Genomic DNA, 21,384 nt, shown 5'->3' with positions numbered 1-21,384 from the left:
AAGTAAACATTAAATATGAACAATTAACTAAAAATATAAACTAGTAATTAAAGACTAATATGTACAAGACTGATGAGACAAGATGACACTTTTACTGTAAATACAAAGCTTGGACTGTTCAACCCCAGGCCACTCTTGTAGCTGAATGTTTTCTACATTTTAAGATTAGGAACCATATGTGGCACTCTGGACATCATTCGTTCATTCATTGGTATTATGTATGTTCTTAACTGGGCCACCCCCATATCTTTATAAATGACATGTCATTTGTAAAGACATGCCAGGCTGACAATAGGATAACGTAAACAACACTGCCAGAGCCGCAATGAGTTTATAGTAGGTGTGAATGATCAATCAATATTATTGGCAGAAATAGAGGGCCCCAAAATCAAATTTTGCTTAGGGCCCCATGGAGGCTTGGGCCGGCACTGAATATATATATATATATATATATATATATATATATATATATACTGAATTTGATGCTTGGCCCACTCAGCATTGATTCAATAAACATTTTGACACACATAATTCAACAATTATAAATACTCCACTCTCAGCATGCGCCAATGAATTTGGACTGTACCATGGCAAACACACCGGGGTCACTGAGCGAAGGTTTGTTTATTTGACTAAAAAGAGCCCCGGTGGATTTATTGACCACATGTGTATGTTACATCGTCTTAAAACAAGATAAGACAGGTTTACATGTATTTAGCAGCAACATTAAGCTTTTTTAAGTGAACACTTCAGAAAAATGTCCCCTTGATGGCGGCACGGAGTGGAACAGTCCACTGGGCAGAGAGTGGAGAACCCAAACATTGGCTGCAAAAGCAGCGACGAGCAAGCAGCACCAGCGGTGACAGTCCTTTAATTTGGACATTTTGTCCTCGCCGGTAAACGATGTGACCGAGCGGACTGAGAAGGCGAGTTTGGCGGCGACTGTCGGGAACACATGACAACCGAGAGCCGGGGAATGAGAGCGGGCGCGCCATGGCGTCTCAGCCGAGGTAGGCACACTCAGACTCGGCTAGCTGCGAGCCGTAGTGCGGGTAAGGAGGTGGGTGCTTAATGTGTGTAATGTACTGACTGCTGTCAACCTGTCAACTCTTGTCCAAGTGTCAGGACAAGCTGTTATATGTCGGCGGCGGTTGTGTATTAATGACAAATACTAGACGCGTTTTGATATCTTTTGCTTGGTCGTTTAAAGTAAAAAAAAGTTCGAAGGAGGCGGAAATAAGCTGTTTCCATTTTAACCAGCTGGGCTGCTAGTTTGTTGACGCTCTTTTAAATAGTTAGCCAACAATACGATTTAGACTCATAACTACAACATTTGTTTCTTAGTTTTCCACGAAGCCAACTTATGTGGTAACATTTATTGACACCACCTGACAAAGTAGGTGGGGTTTTACACACAGACAGACAGACACACACACACATATATTAGGGCTGCAAATAACTATTCATTTGATAATCGATTAATCTGTCGATTATTACTTCCATTAATCGATTAATAATCGGATAAAAGAAACAAACTACATTTCTATCCTTTCCAGTATTTTATTGGAAACAAACCCAGCATACTGGCACCATGTTCTGGACATTGGGGGTGCAGCATACAGCAATAATAACACAGAAATGTAACTCATCAGATCAGAACTGAATCAGATATTGTACACGTTTCTGTTGTGAATAATAAAGGATTCATTGTAGGCTGCCTCTGAATAATAACATGAAATATTCCAGCACCTTCATAACGTTTAGTTATACTAAAGCGTCACTCAAATCTAAATATACTTATATAGCTTTATCGGGCCCGGCTACATTGATCCATTATGAAACCAACCTGAGATATTTCTGTCCGTTACGTTTATTTTGAAATTGGTAACCGTGCGTTTTCTCAAATGTGCCGGAGACACATTATCAGCCCCGCGTTGCAACAAAGGCATAACGTTAACGTTACTCACAAAAAAGCTGAACTCATGAATGCTTGTTGCCACTATGGACTTAAAAAGTTACGTACTGTGAGTTCCCTTCATCCATGGCTCCAAAATGTTTCCTTTTCAGGTGCTCCTGAAGCAATGTTGTACTTCCGTGCCATTTTGCAGGAAACAGTCTTCTTTGAAGTCTTTAAAGTGAACTGTTCTCACACTTTTGACGACTTAGGTCGTACACTTCTCTCCATTGAAGCAATAACCTCAATATGGTTCTCCGCAAAACTATCCGTACTGATTTCCTGCGCCATTTTTCGAATGTTTCCGCAAAGGAGACAACGTCGTCACGTGAGCTGCACATGACACATCATTGGCTAGCTTACCTCCACCTCATGAGACGTAGCCTCAGAGCCGCCCTGGCGCTGTTTTGTACTGTTTTTGTACTTATTTTTATTATTTTTTCTCAGCTGTTTGTAAATGTTGCAGGTTTATAAAGGTTTATAAAACAAACAAAAAAAAATAAATAAATAAATAAAATAAATAAAATAAAAGCCTCCGCGCATGCGCATAGCATAGTTCTAACGAATCGATGACTAAATTAATCGCCAACTATTTTGATAACCGATTTTAATCGATTTAATCGATTAGTTGTGTGTGTGTGTGTGTGTGTGTGTGTGTGTGTGTGTGTGTGTGTGTGTGTGTGTGTGTGTGTGTGTGTGTGTGTGTGTGTGTGTGTGTGTGTGTGTGTGTGTGTGTGTGTGTGTGTGTGTGTGTGTGTGTATATATATATATATATATATATATATATATATATATATATATACACACATACAGTACAGGCCAGGCCAGGCCAAAAGTTTGGACACGCCTTCTCATTTCAATGCGTTTTCTTTATTTTCATGACTATTTACATTGTAGATTGTCACTGAAGGCATCAAAACTATGACACCTGTGAAGTGAAAACCTTTTAAGGTTACTACCTCTTGAAGCTCATCGAGAGAATGCCAAGAGTGCGCAAAACAGTAATCAGAGCAAAGGGTGGCTATTTTGTAGAAACTAGAATATAAAACATGTTTTCAGTTATTTCACCTTTTTTTTGTTAAGTACATAACTCTACATGTGTTCATTCATAGTTTTGATGCCTTCAGTGACAATCTACAAGGTAAATAGTCATGAAAATAAAGAAAACCCTTTGAATGAAAATGTGTGTCCAAACTTTTGGCCTGTACTGTGTGTGTGTACACATCCATCCATTTCCTACCGCTTGTCCCTTTTGGGGTCGTGGGGGGTGCTGGAGAGATAGACAGACAACATTCACACTCACATTCATATATATACATACATACAGTATATATATATATGTATATATATATATATATATATATATATATATATATATATACAGGCATATATCTATATCTCTATCTATCTGAGAACAACAGGACCAAGGTTCTGTGGGACTTCAGCTTCCAGACTGACAAACAGCTTCTGGCTAACCAACCAGACGTAGTGGTGGTGGACAAAAAGCAGAAAAGGGTGGTGGTGATAGATGTGGCAATCCCAGCTGACGCCAACATCAGGAAGAAGGAACACGAGAAACTTGAGAAGTGCCAAGGGTTGAAAGAGCAGCTGGAACGGATGTGGAAGGTCAAGGCTAGCGTGGTCCCCGTGGTAGTGGGGGCGCTCGGAGCAGTAACCCCCAAACTGGGAGAGTGGCTCCAACAGGTCCCAGGAACAACATCCGAAGCCTCAGTCCAGAAGAGCGCAGTTCTAGGAACAGCCAAGATACTGCGCAGAACCCCAATACCGGTCCCATTTTTTTCTTATGTACATCATGGTGCGCCGTCTTCACGATGTGTTGGAGCAGAGGCACACGTTTGACAATGCACACATACGGTGGACTTACAAGCAGACACGGTGTGAAGACATATGAGGAATAATGGACGCATTTTGGCTACAAAACAAACGATAAAAGTGAAGCTATAAACACTGAAGAGCCGCTCTACAAGAGCAAACGCAGTTGGCAGTGTTTTAGCTACTTCAAAATCACTAATCCTCGCCTCCATGGCGACAAATGAAGTATGTTTCTTACAAGTATCATCCCTGCTGGATGAGGAATTGCTAAATATGCTTCACTACACACCATGGGAGGATACAATAACTCACTGCTAACAGCAAGCTGGTGCTCCTGAAGGTAAACAAATGGGTGGATCTCTATACATCAGGGGTCCCCAAACTACGGCCCGCGTCCAAAATCAGGCCCGCGGGAAGTCCCAAGTATAAAAAAACAATAATATATATATATATATATATATATATATATATATATATATATATATATATATATATATATATATATATATATATATATATATGGACAGAATTTCTAGGCGCAGTCAAGGCGTTGAGGGGATCCGGTTTGGTGGCTGCAGGATTAGGTCTCTGCTTTTTGCAGATGATGTGGTCCTGATGGCTTCATCTGGCCAGGATCTTCAGCTCTCACTGGATTGGTTCGCAGCCGAGTGTGAAGCGACTGGGATGAGAATCAGCACCTCCAAGTCCGAGTCCATGGTTCTCGCCCGGAAAAGGGTGGAGTGCCATCTCCGGGTTGGGGAGGAGACCCTGCTCCAAGTGGAGGAGTTCAAGTACCTAGGAGTCTTGTTCACGAGTGAGGGAAAAGTGGATCGCGAGATCGACAGGCGGATCGGTGCGGCATCTTCAGTAATGCGGACGCTGTATCGATCCGTTGTGGTGAACAAGGAGCTAAGCCGGAAGGCAAAACTCTCAATTTACCGGTCGATCTACGTTCCCATCCTCACCTATGGTCATGAGCTTTGGGTTATGACCGAAAGAACAAGATCACGGGTACAGGCGGCCGAAATGAGTTTCCTCCGCCGGGTGGCGGGTCTCTCCCTTAGAGATAGGGTGAGAAGCTCTGCCATCCGGGGGGAGCTCAAAGTAAAGCCACTGCTCCTCCACATCGAGAGGAGCCAGATGAGGTGGTTCGGGCATCTGGTCAGGATGCCACCCGAACGCCTCCCTCGGTAGGTGTTTAGGGCACGTCCAACCGGTAGGAGGCCACGGGGAAGACCCAGGACACGTTGGGAAGACTATGTCTCCCGGCTGGCCTGGGAACGCCTCGGGATCCCCCGGGAGGAGCTGGACGAAGTGGCTGGGGAGAGTCTGGGCTTCCCTGCTTAGGCTGCTGCGCCCGCGACCCGACCTCGGATAAGCGGAAGAAGATGGATGGATATATATATATATATATATATATATATATATATATATATATATATATATATATATATATATATATATATATATATATATATATAGATATTATTTTTTTCTGTCTTTTCTTATCCACTTTGTACCGCTTGCTACTCACGGTGTCTCCTAGCCACTCAGGCAAATCGTATTGTCTAAAAATGCATTTTCTCATCGATAACGTGACATAATCGCACGCGCGGAAAGTGCTCCATATATATATATATATATATATATATATATATATATATATATATATAATCAGTGCGGTGAGGTTCATGGCTGGTGAGGCACTGACTTCATCACAGTCAGATTTACAAACATATGAACCCTAAAGAGTATCTTATTCACCATTTGATTGGCAGCAGTTAACGGGTTCTGTTTAAAAGCTCATACCAGCATTCTTCCCTGCTGGTATGAGCTTTGGGTTATGACCGAAAGAACAAGATCACGGGTACAGGCGGCCGAAATGAGTTTCCTCCGCCGGGTGGCGGGTCTCTCCCTTAGAGAGAACCCAGCATCAAGGGTTGGAATTGGGGGTTAAATCACCAAAAATGATTCCCGGGTGCGGTGCCGCTGCTGCCCACTGCTCCCCTCACCTCCCAGGGGGTGATCAAGGGGATGGATCAAATGCAGAGGACAAATTTCACCACACCTAGTGTGTGTGACAATCATTGGTACTTTAACTTAACTTTAACTTTATACATACAAACTGTAGCACACAAAAAAGCACATTTAATAAAAAAAACGTTATTATGGTCTTACCTTTACTTATAAATGAAGTCCATGCGCCGCTCCTTCTGAACAGAAGCATCGATAACTTGTTTATAGAAGTCTTCCTTATCTTTCTTCAGTTTTAAAAGTATTTCTGTCTCGATGGAGATCTTCCTTTGATTATTACCTCCTGCTTCGATTGAAAGTCCAGTTTAGAAAACTGTTCTGCCCTCACTATATGTGTTGAGGTTATACAGCTTGGCAGACAGCTAACAACCAATCCCGGACGTTCTAATAAAGTTCCAAAGCAGATGAATCCATTTAGGCTCTTTATTGTTGTTGATCTTGCTTTGTCTTGCACTGGACTTGTATTTTTTTTTTTGTAAAACTGAAATACACACAATGTCAATGTATAAGCTATATGATTCAATCAACACACTGAAATGCAATACACAATATGTAAACATCAGCTCCACACAAATACACAGCACCACCATCAAACAAACACTGCTGAGTGTTGAAACTGTTTCTATGGTGGAAATACACGACCAGCAGCTATTTTAAGTCCTCAAACATCCAGTAAATTAGTGCACAAAAATCGTTTTTCAATACACATCTTACTATCAAATTTAGCTACTTTCCACCTTCATATTGAGCCACATAAACAAGTTAAACAGTTTACTTACAGACGTATCTTTTCCAAGGCTTGTAAGAGGTAACACAACTTGTCTACTTCTTATTGTCTCATGAACTGAACTAACATCGTAAACCGGAAGTGCCCAAACTGATGACGCGCAGCATTTTCCCACCGCCACAAGGTGTCAGTAATAGTCCACAATCAAACGGGCATAACAAAACTGTTTTATTTTAGATATGTAATCCTCCATGTTAAAAGTCTAGGCGAGAGGAAAAAATAAACGATCGCTAACCAGTGCTTGTCACTTATTCTGCAGCCGAGTAGTCGCAAAAATGATCCCTGGGATGATGGGATCACTAGCGCCCTCTACCACCATGAGGCGGGATTACGGCGAGCCTCAGCCAGTGCGTCTTTTGCAGCCGTTTTATGATTGCTCAGCACAAGAAATACGTTACACACATACAGTTGTTGACAAAATACACTGTACATTATATACCTCAGCCAACTAAACTATTGAAATGTATAATATAATTCATATAGCAATACGGTCTCACTGCACAGCAGGCCAGCAGTTAGCCGAGTCATTGCGCAATCCATTGTGAGGCTCAACTGGCTGCTGATCACCGCAAGTCTCTTCTCAGTATTTGAACCGCAAATGTGAAAGTTCAGCGATTTTGAATAAAAATAATCTAAAACTGGTGAAGTTAAATGGAAAATAACTTTATAATATAATCACTGGATACATATAACAATTTAATAATTTTTTTTTCTTTTTACATTTTTTTTCTTTCCATGATGGCACGTGAGGCCCCGCCTCACCTGCCTACCCTGACTGCACGTCACTGATATATATATATACAGGTAAAAGCCAGTAAATTAGAATATTTTGAAAAACTTGATTTATTTCAGTAATTGCATTCAAAAGGTGTAACTTGTACATTATATTTATTCATTGCACACAGACTGATGCATTCAAATGTTTATTTAATTTAATTTTGATGATTTGAAGTGGCAACAAATGAAAATCCAAAATTCCGTGTGTCACAAAATTAGAATATTACTTAAGGCTAATACAAAAAAGGGATTTTTAGAAATGTTGGCCAACTGAAAAGTATGAAAATGAAAAATATGAGCATGTACAATACTCAATACTTGGTTGGAGCTCCTTTTGCCTCAATTACTGCGTTAATGCGGCGTGGCATGGAGTCGATGAGTTTCTGGCACTGCTCAGGTGTTATGAGAGCCCAGGTTGCTCTGATAGTGGCCTTCAACTCTTCTGCGTTTTTGGGTCTGGCATTCTGCATCTTCCTTTTCACAATACCCCACAGATTTTCTATGGGGCTAAGGTCAGGGGAGTTGGCGGGCCAATTTAGAACAGAAATACCATGGTCCGTAAACCAGGCACGGGTAGATTTTGCGCTGTGTGCAGGCGCCAAGTCCTGTTGGAACTTGAAATCTCCATCTCCATAGAGCAGGTCAGCAGCAGGAAGCATGAAGTGCTCTAAAACTTGCTGGTAGACGGCTGCGTTGACCCTGGATCTCAGGAAACAGAGTGGACCGACACCAGCAGATGACATGGCACCCCAAACCATCACTGATGGTGGAAACTGTACACTAGACTTCAGGCAACGTGGATCCTGTGCCTCTCCTGTCTTCCTCCAGACTCTGGGACCTCGATTTCCAAAGGAAATGCAAAATTTGCATGGTTGGGTGATGGTTTGGGGTGCCATGTCATCTGCTGGTGTCGGTCCACTCTGTTTCCTGAGATCCAGGGTCAACGCAGCCGTCTACCAGCAAGTTTTAGAGCACTTCATGCTTCCTGCTGCTGACCTGCTCTATGGAGATGGAGATTTCAAGTTCCAACAGGACTTGGCGCCTGCACACAGCGCAAAATCTACCCGTGCCTGGTTTACGGACCATGGTATTTCTGTTCTAAATTGGCCCGCCAACTCCCCTGACCTTAGCCCCATAGAAAATCTGTGGGGTATTGTGAAAAGGAAGATGCAGAATGCCAGACCCAAAAACGTAGAAGAGTTGAAGGCCACTATCAGAGCAACCTGGGCTCTCATAACACCTGAGCAGTGCCAGAAACTCATCGACTCCATGCCACGCCGCATTAACGCAGTAATTGAGGCAAAAGGAGCTCCAACCAAGTATTGAGTATTGTACATGCTCATATTTTTCATTTTCATACTTTTCAGTTGGCCAACATTTCTAAAAATCCCTTTTTTGTATTAGCCTTAAGTAATATTCTAATTTTGTGACACACGGAATTTTGGATTTTCATTTGTTGCCACTTCAAATCATCAAAATTAAATGAAATAAACATTTGAATGCATCAGTCTGTGTGCAATGAATAAATATAATGTACAAGTTACACCTTTTGAATGCAATTACTGAAATAAATCAAGTTTTTCAAAATATTCTAATTTACTGGCTTTTACCTGTATATGTGTATATATATATATATATATATATATATATATATACACACACAAGGTATATACAGCCCGGCCCCCGGCCAAATTGTTTTAATGCGGCCCCCGAGTCAAGTTGGGGACCCCTGCTATACATACATACATTGACTGTAACAATACCAAGTACAAGAGCCGTGTCTAGTCGATACCACAATGATTACATCGATATTTTTTAATATCACAAAAACTTTTGTCTTTTTTAATTGTTTATAAAGTCTAGAAATATGTCCTTGGACACAGGAGAACTGTAATTATGTATGATCCTGTAACTACTTAGTATTGGATTGATACCAAAATGTGTAGTATCACCTAAAACTAATGCAAAGTGTCCAAAAAACAAAGGAATTAGTTCTTAATACATACAGAAGTGTAGATAGAACGTGTTAGAACAGAGAGTAAGCACATATTAACAGCAAATGAACAAGTAGATTAATGATAAATGATAAATGGGTTGTACTTGTATAGCGCTTTTCTACCTTCAAGGTACTCAAAGCGCTTTGACACTACTTCCACATTTACCCATTCACACACACATTCACACACTGATGGAGGGAGCTGCCATGCAAGGCGCTAACCAGCACCCATCAGGAGCAAGGGTGAAGTGTCTTGCTCAGGACACAACGGACATGACGAGGTTGGCACTAGGTGGGGATTGAACCAGGGACCCTCGGGTTGCGCACGGCCACTCTTCCACTGCGCCACGCCGTCCCATAATCAATTTTTTACCCCTCGTTCCTAATGATCGTGATCATTGATCGCGATTAATTTTAGTTTGATCACGGTGATTAGCTGTTAGCATATTTCCTCGATCAAACATGGCGGAAATGTCTGTTAGAAGTTACAGCAGTAGTAAGCAGTAGGGAAGCAACACTCCTTGGTATAATCCAGCAAGGAACAATCCACCTTTATTGACCGTGATCCTGTGTGTGTCTGTGAATGTGTTTGTGTTTGTGTATGTTTACGTGTGTTTGTGTTAAAGTGAAATTCAAGTCTCCTCACAACTTGAGGTGGGAATCCTTGGGCTCCTCACGATTCGATCATGATTACAATTCAAGAGCTACAATTCGATTGATTATTGAGGCATCTCTAATTTATATATATCGATGCAGTTTTCCATTTCTTTTTGTTTGACTAAATAAGCCTTTATCACTTGCAACTTTGAAAAACAGTGCATTTGTAATAAGAAACAGTTACATTAATTCCCACATTTATTAAATTAATGGATATGTGTGCAAAACTGCACCATAAGTGCCCTAAAATAAAGGAGCTGATCTGGTTTCTCGGTGAGCTGGTTTGCTGCAGTCAGATACATTTTAGAACTGTCTGCATTACTTTATTTACAATAAATAAATCGTTAATCGATTATTGCTGTTTACTAATCGATTTTATAATCGTCCTTGTCCATAATTGCGATTAATCTAAAATCGATTATTTTCCCCACCTCTACTCACAACATAATGAATGTTCTATCGCGTTGTCCCCTTACACAACTGGAAGTGCAGCCCTGAAGAACAAAATAAATAAATATGACTAACACAAACGTAGAAGTTGAAACACAGCATTTAAAAGGAGCAGCGACTTTAGTTTCACTATCTGCTGCAGCTCACCAGTAATCCTGCCCTGAATGCGGACTTGCAGGCACTCAGAATGTCTATGTGACTGTATTGGTCCTGACTTGGAGAATCCGCACACCCACTAATTTAATCAGAAAAGGCATTTTTATATCTACATTTTTTAATCAGACTTTTTGTTTGTGTCTGCAAAGATTCCACTTCCCTGATTAAACGTCTACTCAAAAAAACGTGTCCCTGCTGTTGGAGCACAATAGTAGGCTACCGGTATAATAAACAACAACTCTCCAGACAGACACTTTGTGTTCCTTTTGTTTGTTTGTGAATATAAACAAACATTTTCCATCCATCCATCCATTTTCTACCGCTTATTCCCTTCGGGGTCGCGGGGGGCGCTGGAGCCTATCTCAGCTACAATCGGGCGGAAGGCGGGTTACACCCTGGACAAGTCGCCACCTCATCACAGGGCCAACACAGATAGACAGACAACATTCACACTCACATTCACACACTAGGGCCAATTTAGTGTTGCCAATCAACCTATCCCCAGGGGCATGTCTTTGGAGGTGGGAGGAAGCCGGAGTACCCGGAGGGAACCCACGCAGTCACGGGGAGAACATGCAAACTCCACACAGAAAGATCCCGAGGCCGGGATTGAACTCACGACTTCTCAGGACCTTCGTATTGTGAGGCAGACGCACTAACCCTTCTTCCACCGTGCTGCCTAAACAAACATTTTGTTCCTGACATAATCATTTAACTTGTTTTCTGTGTTGGTACACATTATTTTACAGTACCTCAAATTCAAACTACACTTTAATGTATTTTCATTCAATATAAGATACAAAATTGGAGTTTTAAAAACTCCACAATCTGGGTCATTGCTTGCCATTTGAAAAAGTTGGTCTCTTTACCTCCACAAAACGTACTGAACAAGAAGCAAAACCATTTTCGCTCCGTAGTGTGGGTTACCTGTACTGTTGTACCTCTGGTAAACACAAATATAAATATGAACAAAATGACAGCTGTCAGCTGTTAGCATATATTACCTCAATCACACATGGTGGAAATGTCTGTTACAAAATACTGCAGTAGTAATCAGTAGGGATGTGGTAGCGCATTTAATCCTGCACGAACAAAATGCTAATTTTTTATTAAATAAAAAAAAAAATTGTGATCTTAATCGAGATGGGATAATATGAAAAAATGAACCGTGATAATTTTTTGGCCATATCGCCCAGCCCTACTTTCAGTTAAGTGTCTTGAAATAACAATATAAACATTCAGTGTAACAAATGTAAAACAATAATGTTCACATTAGTTGTTGTTTTTTTTACTTTTAACTTCAGAGAAACAGTGTCCTCTGTAGGGTACATGTTATATCCCTTTGGAAACATTAACTGATAGTTTTAACGTTTATTAATTTAAATATCTCATAAATTGATGCTTGGCCTCCTTGGCATCAAATATATTTTCCGCTTGGTGGTTTATCAAGTAGCTTCTCATATTACTTGTGTTCTCTGCAGTGCAGTGTCACCAATTTTTTCTTTGTCCGTGCTGCGGCCTGGCACATTTCCTACTTAAAACATGGATAACAAATCAATTTAAACCACAAGTTGACTCAATGTTATTGAGAAAAAAAATGTGGGTTAAAACATCACAACTTCTGACCGGCTTTATGTGTCGTGTTGGAACACTCCAGACAAAGGAGGCAACTTTGCCTTTCAGTATACGCAGAGCAAAGAGGTTGTGTTTTCGCCAGAGTGTGTTTGTCTGTCAGCAACATAACTCAAAAAGTTATGGATAGATTTTAATGAAAACTTCAGGAAATGTCAGAGAAAACAATCTTTACAACCTCCCACGCACGGACCTCGCACACTTGCGCTACGCAGGGAATTTTGGGGTGATGTAGTTTACTTCCAGACCAGCCAATTTAAGTGTCAGCAAAAAACTACACTGACCAAGTTTTGGGGGCAAAAGACTACAGACTGCAGTGAAGTAGGCCGGCTTCGTCGCGTGAGGAAGACTACAATTTTTGAATGTGTTTTCCGCTCCATATGCTGAATGCCGATATACTATACCTGTATATATCTTGATATTTTTCCCGTAAAGTAAAAACAATACACAAAATAGTCCGAGTTACCTGAGATACGAAGTATGTCATTATTATGACTTAGTAAGTCAATATTTTGAGTCAAAATAATGACAAAATAATGACTTACTAAGACAAAATAATGACTTGATAAGTCAAATTAATGACTTACAAGTAAGCGTTTGCAATAAGCGTTTGAAAAAAAGAGTTAAAAGTATGGCCACATGCTGACTCAACTCATCATGCTTAATTGATTACAGCATTTGGGAAGCCTGTAGTCGATTTTTATTACGTAAATGTTTTATTTTTATCAACATGTGATAGCAGGGACCCTGCCATTGAAAACTAGGCTGCTACATTACTAATGATTAATGTAACTATAGCTGAAAAAAATAGTACAATAGCAATAGGGGCGGTATAGCTCGGTTGGTAAAGCGACCGTGCCAGCAACTTGAGGGTTGCAGGTTCGATCCCCGCTTCCGCCATTCTAGTCACTGCCGTTGTGTCCTTGGGCAAGACACTTTACCCACCTGCTCCCAGTGCCACCCACACTGGTTTAAATGTAACTTAGATATTGTGTTTCACAATGTAAAGCGCTTTGAGTCACTTGAGAAAAAGCGCAATATAAATGTAATTCACTTCACTTCACAATAGGAGAGACTATTCATCCCTGAACACCATGGAGTTCATGTAGGCTTTATGATGCAGTTACATTATTATATCAACTATCAGAGACAGAAACTCTTCATTTAACATAATGTCCTTTTTTGCTGCTTCAACACAGCTCAATCAACACAGAAAAAGGTCAAGTGAAATAACTTAGTTGTTAACTGTAGGTCAATAATGCTTGTCTTTCTCTCATACTGACACACACACGCCGCACAGTGAGCTAATGTTACGGTAAAAGTTAATGAGCCTTCACCTCAAGGACTGCAAGCGAGCTGAACTGCCGCTTATGATTCTAGAACGTCAACGAGCTCATAGTGATGTTATTAGTAGTTGACTTGGAAGTGTTTATTATAATTCGGGGAGAGTCCGCTGCATTATGCTCACCTGCTAAACACCTTTTTGATCACCCCACCGTCTCTCCTCTCTGCCTGCCTGAGCACTGACTCCGTGCGCTCTGAATACGCACTGCTGATTGGCTGTTACATGCGCTCTGAATAAGCACTGGTGATTGGCTGTTACCGCTCTGCATGTAACCAATCAGATGGTTCTGTGGGTGGGACAATGCTGGGTGCTGCAGAGACATACTGACAGAGGCAGAGGAGGTACGAAGCGTAGCAGCTTGTTAAAGTTTTAGTTTAGGCGGTGGCTCTTTGTTGTTAAGGCGGCCGCCTTAACAACAAAGTGCTGCGGGAAACCCTGATCTTAATAATCAGTAGCTAAGAGGAGCTTTTGTAACCTGTTTTCAAAAAGTTTTATTAGGGCTGGACGATTAAGTGATCGTGATCGTTGATCGCGATTCATTTGAATTTGATCACGGTGAACAGCTGCTGGCATATTTCATCGATCAAACATGGCGGAACTGTCTGTTAGGAGTTACCACAGTAGTAAACAGTAGGGAAGCAACGATGCTTGGTTGAATCCTGCATGGAACAATACACTTTTATCGACCGTGATCCTGTGTGTGTCTGTAAATGTGTTTGTGTATGTTTGCATGTGTTTTTGTGAAAGTGTTGTTGTCCGTGTCGCAAAATAAAGAATTATAACTAACACTAGTACAGAACCAGGGGGTGGAACAAGGGGATGGGTCAAATGCAGAGGCTAATTTCACCACACCTAGTGTGTGACTATCAGTGGTGCTTTAATTTTTAAATTGAAACAACATTGAGAAGGAGCAGCGGCTTTAGTGCAGCGCACCAGCAATCCTGCCCTGAATGCGGACTTGCAGGAACTCTCAGAAGTCTTTATTAGTCCCCACTGGGAGAATAAACACACCCACTAATTTGTTCAGAAAAAGGCATTTGTCAATCAGACTTTTTGTTTATGTGTGTGCAAAGATTCAACTCCTCTGATTTAACGTGAACTAAAAAACTGCATACAGACACTGTGTTCAAATCAATTTTGAGTTTGTGGATTAAAAACATTTTGTTCCTGAATAATCATTAAACTTGTTTTATGTGTTGGTACACATTATTTTACAGTACCTTAAATTCAAAATACACTTTAAAATGTAATTGTATTCACTATATGCTAAAGTATTTGAGTTTAAAAAAAACCCTCCACAATCTGGGTGACTGCTTGCCGTTTGCCAAAGCACTGGTGAGAAGCACTGATGTATACAAGTAATTCAAGAATACAAATATGAATTTACCATTTGAAAGTGTTCTTTAGTAAATGTTAACTCGAAATTAAAGTCTTATAGTTTTCCACTACACCAACTATACTTTTTTTTTTTTTTACTGCAGAATGAAGTTTGTGATGGCAAGCAAAATAACTAAAAAACTTTGAGAGGAAAAAAAGTTCTCTTTACACCCACAAAACGTACAGAAAAAGAAGGAAAATTGTGGTCCTGAAACCAAGGACAAACTGTACCTGTTGCACCTCTAGTAGGCACAATTATAGATATGAACAAAATGACAGTTGTCAGCTGGAGCATATATAATCTCGACCAAACATGGCAGAAATGTCTGTTAAGATACTGCAATAGTAAACATTAGGGATGCAACGGTACTCGCTATATTCCTGCACGGGACAACCCCATCCATCCATCCATCGTCTTCCGCTTATCCGAGGTCGGGTCGCGGGGGCAGCAGCTTAAGCAGGAAAGCCCAGACTTCCCTCTCCCCAGCCACTTCGTCCAGCTCCTCCCGGGGTATCCCGAGGCGTTCCCAGGCCAGCCGGGAGAGATAGTCTTCCCAGCGTGTCCTGGGTCTTCCCCGTGGCCTCCTACCGGTCGGACGTGCCCGAAACACCTTCCTAGGGAGGTGTTCGGGTGGCATCCTGACCAGATGCCCGAACCACCTCATCTGGCTCCTCTCGATGTGGAGGAGCAGCGGCTTTACTTTGAGCTCCCCCCGAATGACAGAGCTTCTCACCCTATCTCTAAGGGAGAGCCCCGCCACTCGGCGGAGGAAACTCATTTCGGCCGCTTGTACCCGTGATCTTGTCCTTTCGGTCATGACCCAAAGCTCATGACCATAGGTGAGGATGGGAACGTAGATCGACCGGTAAATCGAGAGCTTTGCCTTCCGGCTCAGCTCCTTCTTCACCACAACGGATCGATACAGCGTCCGCATTACTGAAGACGCCGCACCGATCCGCCTGTCGATCTCACGATCCACTCTTCCCTCACTCGTGAACAAGACTCCGAGGTACTTGAACTCCTCCACTTGGGGCATGATCTCCTCCCCAACCCGGAGATGGCACTCCACCCTTTTCCGGGAGAGAACCATGGACTCGGACTTGGAGGTGCTGATTCCCATCCCAGTCGCTTCACACTCGGCTGCGAACCGATCCAGTGAGACCTGAAGATCTTGGCCGGAGGAAGCCATCAGGACCACATCATCTGCAAATAGCAGTGACCTAATCCTGCAGCCACCAAACCAGATCCCCTCAACGCCCTGACTGCGCCTAGAAATTCTGTCCATAAAGGTTATGAACAGAATCGGTGACAAAGGGCAGCCTTGGCGGAGTCCAACCCTCACTGGAAACGTGTCCGACTTACTGCCGGCAATGCGGACCAAGCTCTGACACTGATCATACAGGGAGCGAACTGCCACAATAAGACAGTCCGTTACCCCATACTCTCTGAGCACTCCCCACAGGACTTCCCGGGGTACACGGTCGAATGCCTTCTCCAAGTCCACAAAGCACATGTAGACTGGTTGGGCAAACTCCCATGCACCCTCAAGGACCCTGCCGAGAGTATAGAGCTGGTCCACAGTTCCACGACCAGGACGAAAACCACACTGTTCCTCCTGAATCCGAGGTTCGACTATCCGGCGTAGCCTCCTCTCCAGTACACCTGAATAGACCTTACCGGGAAGGCTGAGGAGTGTGATCCCACGATAGTTGGAACACACCCTCCGGTCCCCCTTCTTAAAGAGAGGAACCACCACCCCGGTCTGCCAATCCAGAGGTACCGCCCCCGATGTCCACGCGATGTTGCAGAGTCTTGTCAACCAAGACAGCCCCACAACATCCAGAGCCTTAAGGAACTCCGGGCGGATCTCATCCACCCCCGGGGCCTTGCCACCGAGGAGCTTTTTAACTACCTCGGCAACCTCAGCCCCAGAAATAGGAGAGCCCACCACAGACTCCCCAGGCCCTGCTTCCTTATAGGAAGACGTGCTGGTAGGATTGAGGAGGTCTTTGAAGTATTCCCTCCACCGATCCACAACATCCGCAGTCGAGGTCAGCAGAGCACCATCCCCACCATACACGGTGTTGACACTGCACTGCTTCCCCTTCCTGAGGCGGCGGATGGTGGTCCAGAATCGCTTCGAAGCCGTCCGGAAGTCTTTTTCCATGGCCTCCCCGAACTCCTCCCATGTCCGAGTTTTTGCCTCCGCGACCGCTGAAGCCGCACACCGCTTGGCCTGTCGGTACCTGTCTGCTGCCTCAGGAGTCCCATGAGCCAAAAGAACCCGATAGGACTCCTTCTTCAGCCTGACGGCATCCCTCACCGCCGGCGTCCACCAACGGGTTCTAGGATTACCGCCACGACAGGCACCAACTACCTTGCGGCCACAGCTCCAATCGGCCGCCCCGACAATAAAGGTACGGAACATTGTCCACTCGGACTCAATGTCCAGCACCTCCCTCGTGACATGTTCAAAGTTCTTCCGGAGGTGGGAATTGAAACTCTCTCTGACAGGAGACTCTGCCAGACGTTCCCAGCAAACCCTCACAATGCGTTTGGGCCTGCCAGGTCTGTCCGGCATCCTCCCCCACCATCGCAGCCAACTCACCACCAGGTGGTGATCGGTAGAAAGCTCCGCCCCTCTCTTCACCCGAGTGTCCAAAACATGAGGCCGCAAATCCGATGACACAACTACAAAGTCGATCATGGAACTGCGGCCTAGGGTGTCCTGGTGCCAAGTGCACATATGGACACCCTTATGTTTGAACATGGTGTTTGTTATCGACAATCTGTGACGAGCACAAAAGTCCAATAACAGAACACCACTCGGGTTCAGATCTGGGCGGCCATTCTTCCCAATCACACCTCTCCAGGTTTCACTGTCGTTGCCAATATGAGCGTTGAAGTCCCCCAGTAGAACGAGGGAATCACCCGGGGGAGCACTCTCCAGTACTCCCTCGAATGAATCCAAAAAGGGTGGGTACTCTGAGCTGCTGTTTGGCGCGTAAACGCAAACAACAGTCAGGACCCGTCCCCCCACCCGAAGGCGGAGGGAAGCTACCCTCTCGTCCACCGGGTTGAACTCCAACGTGCAGGCTTTGAGCCGAGGGGCAACAAGAATTGCCACCCCAGCCCGTCGCCTCTCACTGCCGGCAACGTCAGAGTGGAAGAGAGTCCAGCCCCTCTCAAGAGAGGTGGTTCCAGAGCCCTTGCTGTGCGTCGAAGTGAGTCCGACTATATCTAGCCGGAACTTCTCCACCTCACGCACTAGCTCAGGCTCCTTCCCCCCCAGCGAAGTGACGTTCCACGTCCCAAGAGCCAGCTTATGTAGCCGAGGATCGGACCGCCAAGTGCCCTGCCCTCGGCTGCCGCCCAGCTCACACTGCACCCGACCTCTATGGCCCCTGCTATGGGTGGTGAGCCCATTGGAGGGGGGACCCACGTTGCCTCTTCGGGCTGTGCCCGGCCGGGCCCCATGGGGACAGGCCCGGCCACCAGGCGCTCGCCATCGTGCCCCACCTCCGGGCCTGGCTCCAGAGGGGGGCCCCGGTGACCCGCGTCCGGGCGAGGGAAATCTGGGTCCTTGGTTTGTGTTCTTCATCGAGGTCTTCGAGCTGCTCTTTGTCTGATCCCTCACCTAGGACCAGTTTGCCTTGGGAGACCCTACCAGGGGGCATAGAAACCCCCGGACAACATAGCTCCTAGGATCATTGGGACACGCAAACTCCTCTACCACGGTAAGGTGGCAGCTCAGAGAGGAGACGGGACAACCCGACTTTAATATATAAAAAAAAAAGTTTTATATTAATCGAGATCGGATGATATGAAAAAATTAATCGGGATCATTTTTATGCCAATTTATGTACGAAATAATACTGTATATTGCAAGTATTGTATTGAATCGAGAATCAAATTGTCACCTCAAGAATCGGAATCAAAGATTCCCACCTTGTTTGTGTATTGCTACAAGACCCAAAATAAACAAATTACCTCGTCGGGGATAATGAAGACATTTTACAATGCAAACATTACCATTTTTATATACTGATGCTACATATACTCTTATCATCATCGCTACTTTCGAATTTACATCATCTCTAAGAAACAATACTGGTTTCAAGTTAAAATATTGGTCCGTTGGTTGCATCGCTAGTAGCAGCTAATCTGCTCATATCACTGTATGTGTACTGGCAGTAGGGCTGGGCGATATATCGATATACTTGATATATCGCGGGTTTGTCTCTGTGCAATATAGAAAATGACTATATCGTGATATTCGAGTATATATTCTCACACCGTTGCTTTTAGCTGCGGACATTACACTGCATGCGTTTCCCACTCTTTGTTGTCCCTCCTTCTCAACGAGACAAAAACAAGCGCACCTTCTTACATACGTCACGCTTGCAACGTCACACGCCCTCCCCGAGCAGAGAGGTAGCTACGTGGGTAAAATTAGCTGTGAAGCTAACGGTGCGTTGCGAGTGGTAATACGAGAGAGAGAAGGTGCGAATCTGGTAACAAATGAAGAAATAATTAATTCCCAAGAAAAACAGCACAGGGTGGTTTGGCTTCAAGCGGGAATATGTTGAACAATTATGCGGCAAAAGCGTTGCTACAAAAGAGTGTTTGAAACTGCATGTCAACATCTCTGTTTGGTGCCACACCAACAAAATGCCGAAGCAACAATTTCCAGATCAACACCGCATGAAAAAAAAAATCAACAACAGGAGGAGATAACGTCCGCAGGAACCTATTATGCAGCTCATTTTTATTTGACACTTATTGAAATATCTTGTGTGACATCATGCACAAAAGTGCACTTTATTTGTTTTTAGCTATTGTAGTGGCGTTCTGTACAAAAAGTGCACTTTAATTTAGTGTTGTTTTGATATGTCATCTTCATGACATCATGCACAAAAGTGCACTAATAGCTTGTTTTAAAATGTCTCTGACAATCTTGCACTTTCTGTTTTGTAAATGACATGAATGTTTGTGCCACTGCTTAATAACTGTATAATAAATACAGTTTTGCTAAATTGACTTACCGGTAGTTGGGATTTCCCTCTCTGCATGAAAGTTTAAAATGAGCATATATTAATGCAGGACAAGAATGTTTTAATGTAGACACATACTGTAGAATCATCATACTGGTGTGATTATAGGCATCAAGTGTTCATTCAAGGCCAAGGCAAAATATCGCGATATATATCGTGTATCGTGACATGGCCCAAAAATATTGAGATATTAATAAAAGGCAATATCGCCCAGCCCTAACTGGCAGCAGTAGCAAGCTGTGCAGACTCTGCTCACATCTTCACGCTTTCCATATAATCACTAGGGTGGTACTTTTTCAAATAATTAAGTGCGTTTATTGTGGTGTACAGTACTTTTACACATGGCCGTAACTACTATTAATGACACAGAGGTTTTTTTTAAGTGACAAAACGCAGATGATATGACTGACGACAATTGGAGTTCATGTGCGCTTTAAATCACCGTGTGGTAGAGCATCCTCTCTCAATAAACACATCTTTGGTCATTCGCAGCCCGCTACAACTCCCTCTCCCGACACACAACAGCGACAGAAAGGTGACAATTGATTGGCTCAGTCCATGTCTTTGTCTGTCAAGGCTCCTTAGCGAAATGGCCCAATTAGGGGCTACAGAAGCCCAGAAATCCAACCCACACATGTTGTAGCACTTTTTGTCTAGTCATCTTTAATGATGATCAGTCCATGGCATGAGCCCGGGGAAGAAAGAAACAACAACACAGGAAGAACAAAACGTGAGAATCCAAGCTAAAGCCAAAAGGTAGTGCTTGAAAATTAATTTATAAAAAAAGAAAAGTGTTTGTGACACAGACTGCTAAGAGCAGAAAAATGAAGGAGATGTATGATAGCAGCAAGTCCGTCACAGCAGCAGCTGCTTTCTGCATTGCTCTGACGAGGAGCTGATTGATTGATTGATTGCAACTTTTATTAGTAGATTGCACAGTACAGTTCATATTCCGTACAATTGACCACTAAATGGTAACACCCGAAAACGTTTTTCAACTTGTTTAAGTCGAGGTCCACATTAATCAATTCATGGTAAGCTACAGGAGGAGGATAAAACAAAAGTTGATGAAAACCCTACTAGATATTAATAAAGAGGTGATATTATGGCAAGCAGATCTGCCTTCTTCCAGCATGGTGTGGATGTGGTTAAAATATTCATAAATAAACGGTCATTAAACTTTAAATGAAATAAATAGGAAACATAATTTGGGGAGTTATAGCTAAATGTAGTTATTTAAAGTATTGGAAAACAATAACAATACAATTTTTTTTAATTTATTAACCATTTCAGCCGTATTTTACATTTTCTTCAAATAACGTCACTTTGC

General features: G+C 43.1%; 1 protein-coding gene across 1 annotated transcript in view; it reads left to right on the top strand.

The window, feature by feature from the left end:
• Positions 1–828: 828 nt before the first annotated feature.
• Positions 829–21,384, top strand: part of aff1 (AF4/FMR2 family, member 1) — a 62,599-nt gene continuing 42,043 nt past the window's right edge. The window contains exon 1 of the mRNA XM_061926782.2: positions 829–1,010. Coding sequence (XP_061782766.1) covers positions 994–1,010 — 17 coding nt within the window. The 5' untranslated portion in view covers positions 829–993. The remainder of the gene's footprint in view (positions 1,011–21,384) is intronic.

Source organism: Nerophis lumbriciformis, linkage group LG32, assembly GCF_033978685.3.
Source record: "Nerophis lumbriciformis linkage group LG32, RoL_Nlum_v2.1, whole genome shotgun sequence".
Classification (NCBI taxonomy): domain Eukaryota; kingdom Metazoa; phylum Chordata; class Actinopteri; order Syngnathiformes; family Syngnathidae; genus Nerophis; species Nerophis lumbriciformis.
The sequence above is the reverse complement of the archived record's forward strand: the minus strand, read 5'-3'. Positions and strand labels throughout refer to the sequence as shown.